The sequence below is a fragment of the Spea bombifrons genome, chromosome 11 (genome assembly GCF_027358695.1).
Source record: "Spea bombifrons isolate aSpeBom1 chromosome 11, aSpeBom1.2.pri, whole genome shotgun sequence".
NCBI lineage: Eukaryota > Metazoa > Chordata > Amphibia > Anura > Pelobatidae > Spea > Spea bombifrons.
In genome coordinates, this window is record NC_071097.1 from 31,165,481 (window position 1) to 31,171,051 (window position 5,571).

At 36.2% G+C, this 5,571-nt stretch overlaps 1 protein-coding gene across 1 annotated transcript; it reads right to left on the reverse strand.

Moving 5' to 3' along the window:
- Positions 1-1,201: 1,201 nt before the first annotated feature.
- LOC128468659 (calcium homeostasis modulator protein 3-like) lies at positions 1,202-4,166 on the reverse strand. The gene is made up of 4 exons (XM_053450417.1): positions 4,013-4,166; positions 2,177-2,462; positions 1,803-2,058; positions 1,202-1,671 (listed from the first exon to the last, which is right to left on the reverse strand). The coding sequence occupies exons 2-4, from the start codon at positions 2,371-2,373 to the stop codon at positions 1,333-1,335; spliced, it is 792 nt and encodes a 263-aa protein (XP_053306392.1). The 5' UTR covers positions 2,374-2,462; positions 4,013-4,166; the 3' UTR covers positions 1,202-1,332.
- Positions 4,167-5,571: the final 1,405 nt, after the last annotated feature.

Sequence of the window (5,571 nt, forward strand, 5' to 3'; positions counted from 1 at the left end):
GGCTGCGTTGATGGCTATACAAAAAATAATTAAAAAAAAATGTAATTTATTTCGATCTGAAAAAACTTGATGTTTACTAATTCCGGCTTTTTCAGAGGCTGCTGGGCATCGCTGTCAGATTCTGTATCTGTTGTTTCTTCTTTGTAGTAAATGATGAGAGTCTTCCGGCAATTGGATTTTGTCTCAGGGCCAGCTAACCTTATTTCCCCCCCAGCTCCTGTTCTTTCAGCAGATGCAGGCTCTTCCTTACTCACTGGGATGTAAACCACGCCGGCTGCCCTCGGCTAGAAAGAAAATGAGCTATTCAAATATAGTTGTTTGCTTATATAGCCTCGTTATTGTCAGACCTCTTCAAAGGGAATCGCCGGCGATTTTGGATCGCTCTTTGTAGAGGTCAAATCCAGAGTATAAATATGGGAGATAATTCTTAATAATAAAAAAAATCCCGCAAATTGAGAAAAAACACAAAATACCATTCCCTTTTAATCCCAATTCATGTATTTTGCCCAATTTTGTTATATTTGATTTATTTGGGCCTATATAGAGTAGGCAAACTGACTCTTGTAATGGAGACCTGGTACAAAGTATGGATATAGTACAGCATTGAAGGTGATGTTAAGATCATGGTGCTATGGAATCTGCTGGTACTCTGCAAATAACATTTAATAACGATTGGAACAAACCTATGGAAGGCTTTTATACCTCATACTTGTGTGCTTTATCACTACTGGTTAGTAGAGAACATCTCCCAACCTTCCAGCAATGCTCTCATTCATATTAAAAGTAAGCTTTGAACAATCGTTCCCTTATGAGTTTAAGAGCCATTGGTTTGGTTGTTGATGTCCACTTCCGTCCACCACCTTCTTCATGGTCTTCTCTGCAGAGCCCAGAGCATACTGATATCCTCTGTGTCATCATACTCACATGTAAATCCTTGGTTTTATCCATCACATGTTAAACACTTAAACCATAGAAGCTTCTTCTGCTCTCCACAGGTTACATTATTACTGCATACCATCTTTTATGGAATTTTGCTGAAATAGATGGGTAAGACAGTTCTGTTGTCTGGGACTATTCTTATAAATATGAGAATGCCATGCCTGGGAGGATACTGTGTTCACGTGCCTCTCTCTAAATAAGGCTGAAAGGGTGTATTTAAAGAAAAGCGTGAGGACAGATTTTGAAGACACGACCAGATCTCTTTGTTCGGACCTTTAATAATTTGATCAGGATTATGATATTTAACCAGCACTTTGTGAAGAACCCATAGAAGTAACCCTGCAATAAGAAACATATTGGAATTGTTATAATGGGGATAAACACTGGGAGGATTTATTGGCACTTTATTTCATAGACGATTGGTGGCCGACAATTGTACCACTGATCTACGTAATGCATCATCTCTCCCGAGGATATGATGTGCTCTTCCACATCACAATGTTTCCTTTCGACACTCTCCCTTTCGACTGTTTCAAAGTAGCTCTTTACATTGTTTTCAGCCACTTCATAGTTGTACGCCAGACAATTGATATCAAAGCACTTCTCTTCCATGTGAGAGAACTGCCTCCAGTATCGGGATTGCATTTTCGAAGTAACATTGAATAAGGAGCTCACGATACGAGATAAAGACGCCAATACGATAAGGGACAATAGCAACGAAACGCCAATACCCTACAGCAAGAAAAGACCAGAAACATGGATTATTATGATTATCCTGCATGTGTAGACCTTACAACCAGATAGAAGTTTGTGGTTCCCACTAGTCCAAAAAAGCCAATTCCACCTTCGGATGGCACATTTACCTGTGAGATACATTTAAGAAACCTCGATATCGCCTTCCTGGTTTTGGAATTGCGTAGCAGCTCAAAATTCTTACACGGTACTTTAGCCAACAATATGTCCGGATCCATCCCTGTGAAGTTACCAAAGCCTCCAAAGTCTTCTGGATCCAAGGTTTCACTGAAGGCGCAGACGAAAGACTTTCCATCGAGGAAACTCACAATAATCCACAACGTAGGAGCTATGAGAGCTCTAATCATCACCGACTGGAACAGAGACCTTTATTAAAACAGACAGAGAGAGAGGCTTTTTCAGATGGGTTTGTACTTGGGCCGGAAGGTCAATTCCAACTTCTGGGAAAGCCATTCACAAATTAGCCAACGAGTGGAAGACTTACTTCAGGACACGCTTGTTCTTTTCTCTTCTACCTTGAGGTCTTGAAAATTCCAGAGCCAAAGAAACAAGATTACCGTTTAGCACGATACCTAAAAAGAGGAATACGAATGGGGGTACAACCATGACAATGAGTCCGTAGTATAAATTGTACCCTGGCAAACATGGACAGTTAATCTTGTAAAGCCTATAGATTGCCATGCTGGTCGCGGTCAATAAGGCATAGATCAAATTACTTTTGGATTCAGGGTGGGACTTGAGATATTTTGAAACTTGATCCAGTTTGTTATCTACAAAATAAAAAGCATATAATACTTTTAGGTACATGTAAGTAATAGACAAATATAGCCAGGTTTCTTTTTTTTTCAAAAAAGTGTTTAATGTTGGCATTACTCAGGAGTTCCAGAATATTGCGCAAGATTATTCTTTTGAATGACTCAACATTTTGATTTTGGTGTCTTGTCCCTCTTCATCTTCTGCCCCACTTTGCCAGTCCCTCCACTGCTTCCCATACCCTCGCCTATCTGGGGTCTTACATCCCAACTACATTCTGCCAGACTCTGTCCAACTTATTCTAACTTTTAACACTCAGTATATTCCACCAACTCAGACACACTTCCAATCTATCCTCCTAATACCCTCAATCATCTTCTCCAAAAGACATTCATTACAATCAAACCATTCTTTCCCCTTTCTTTCTCCTCTTATAGCTTTGTTGTAAGGAGATTCCAAAGAGTTTTCAGCCTCATTTAGACTACTTTAGCAGATCTACAAACAATTATTATTTCATTTCATATTTTATATAATTATGCACATTTTTCTGTATATTTGCCAAATATATATTTTAGGGCCGTTGTTTCTTTTTTGTCATACTCTGCTGTTTACTTTCTGATCCCCTCCCCCTCTGGCCTCCTTTTTCAATTACCCATATTATTCATTTAGATTGTAAGCTCATGAGATGGACCCTCAAAAGCCTCCCCAGAAACTTTGTGTAAAAGTCTCATAAGGCTAGATAACAGCTAGTGAGCAGGGTCTTTAAAACTCCTAATGTGTCTGGGGGTATTAATGTATAATTATTATGTTTGTGTTAACTGCCCCACTTAAATTGTACAGCGTGGCGTGGTTTGATGGTGCTTAATAAATAAAAGGTAATAATAATAATAATAATAATAATTCTTCCTCCAACAGTCCTTCACGTTTGGTTTCATTTCCCACTCATATTTAGATTGTAAGCACAAGTGTATATTTTACCAGGCATTTGGTAGTAGTAGTAATAGTAGTAATAGAAATAGTAGAAGTAGTAGCAGTAGTAGTAGAAGTAGTAGTAGAAGTATTAATAGTAGAATTAGTAGTAGTAGTAGAAGTAGTAGTAGAAGTGGTAGTAGTAGTAGTAGAAGTATTAATAGTAGAAGTAGTAGTAGTAGTAGAAGTATTAATAGTAGAATTAGTAGTAGTAGTAGAAGTAGTAGTAGAAGTGGTAGTAGTAGTAGTAGAAGTATTAATAGTAGTAGTAGAAGTAGTAGTAGTAGTAGAAGTAGTAGCAGTAGTAGAAGTGGTAGTAGTAAAAGTAGTAGTAGTAGAAGTAGTATTAGTATTAGAAGTAGTAAAAGTAGTAGTAGTAGTAGTAGTAGTAGTAGTAGTAGTAGTAGTAGTAGTAGTAGTAGAAGGAGTACTACTACTACTACTACTAATACTACTACTAGTAGTAGTACTATGGTTCTAAAATGATTGAACATTGTTAAAAAGATAATTAGAATAATTAAAAGCTCCAAAACATTTCTTGTGTTTCTTAACCCTAACCCTAAATCCTACTTAAAACAGAAAAGGTAATTTACTGTACCTTGGCTCTGCAGATACTCAGCCGAAATATAGTTGGTGCGCAGCGACCGTCTTTCTCAGATATCGGAATTATTTACAACGCAACCCAGCAGAGAATGATTGTTCATTTAAATGTATCATCTAAAATTGTACAGTCATTTGTGTTTTCGCCTCTCCTTGCAGGCATTTTCTATATGTGAATGAAAAGAAACTATTTCATTTTGTTAAAAAAAGACACACATATGTCAGACCTTTCACAATACCGGCGAAACTAGTTGTATCACTTTACAAAAACATTGTAGAAATGTATATGAATGCCATACAAGGTTTTTTTGTTTTTTAGGTTGCATCGTCCGGATGCGTCCCAAAATAATCCAAAATAAGCCGAATATCTGGTAAAATATACACATGTAAAAAGGTCAAAGAAGAAGGGAAAGCACAATGCTCAAAGAAATCTGTGAGCCAAGAGAAGAAAAAAATGTGTGAGCCAAAGCATACATATAATAAATAATCTGAAACAAGATAACAAAAGAAAGAAAAACGGTCTATGCTCAAACTCCCACTATAACTAAACGAATAAACAAATGTACAATAAATATTGTATCATTACCATCTTCTCTAACAGTACATTTATCAGAATGACTGTAAACATGATAAGGAAATAAAATCGTAGGGCAAGGACACTATTCCACATCAAACAAATATAAATATAAATATAAAAATCTTTAGTGAGATCAAATACGTCATATGTAATATAGGTGACTTTCCCTACCCCATACTGAGCTGATTCTTTATGGCAATGCTAATAAAGTATCTTCCTCCATGGACTATATATATATATATATATATATATATATATATATATATATATATATATATATATATATACCGTATCTAAATCTAAATTTCTAGACTTTCCCACACCAGATCTTTATTACAGCCTTTGTGGATAAGTTGTTGTTAATTGGCCAAAAGGAATGTTTTTTATCCAGGTAGGATGATGATGATGACCTTAAAATCATCTGATTTTTTAAAAAGTTTTAGTTAGAATTTTATTCTTTTTGTAATATATACAGTATCTCCAAATCTCCCCTTGGAGGCCTTAGATGCAAATTCCAAAGATATGGATTTCATTTATATATTTTCAAATAGTTACAGCTACGACATTGAGCACACGCTGGGATGTCCGGCTATTTAATATTCTTTAATAATCACAATTGAAAATCTTAAATTTTTTAGTAAAAAAAAAGTATAGATTTTATATCGGAACATTACGGCATTATTTCTGGCATTATAAGCATCATATTTTATTGATCTACAAATAGAGAAGTTTGATACATGACCGGGGTAAATGCTTATTTAATTAAGGTGATAGTTCAGAAACGAGTGCTTTGATCCAGGTTGTTTATTTTTTCTGCTTCGGTCAAAAAAAAGGTTTCAATGTTGATGAGAGGTTGAGAAGCGGTATTGGGATGATAGATGCTCCTTGCTGGTTTGAACCGTATCCCTGCACAGTCTTGAAGTTATTGTCAATACAGTGAAGGCAGAATGAGGGAGTGTGTAGAACCACCTGGTGCCATG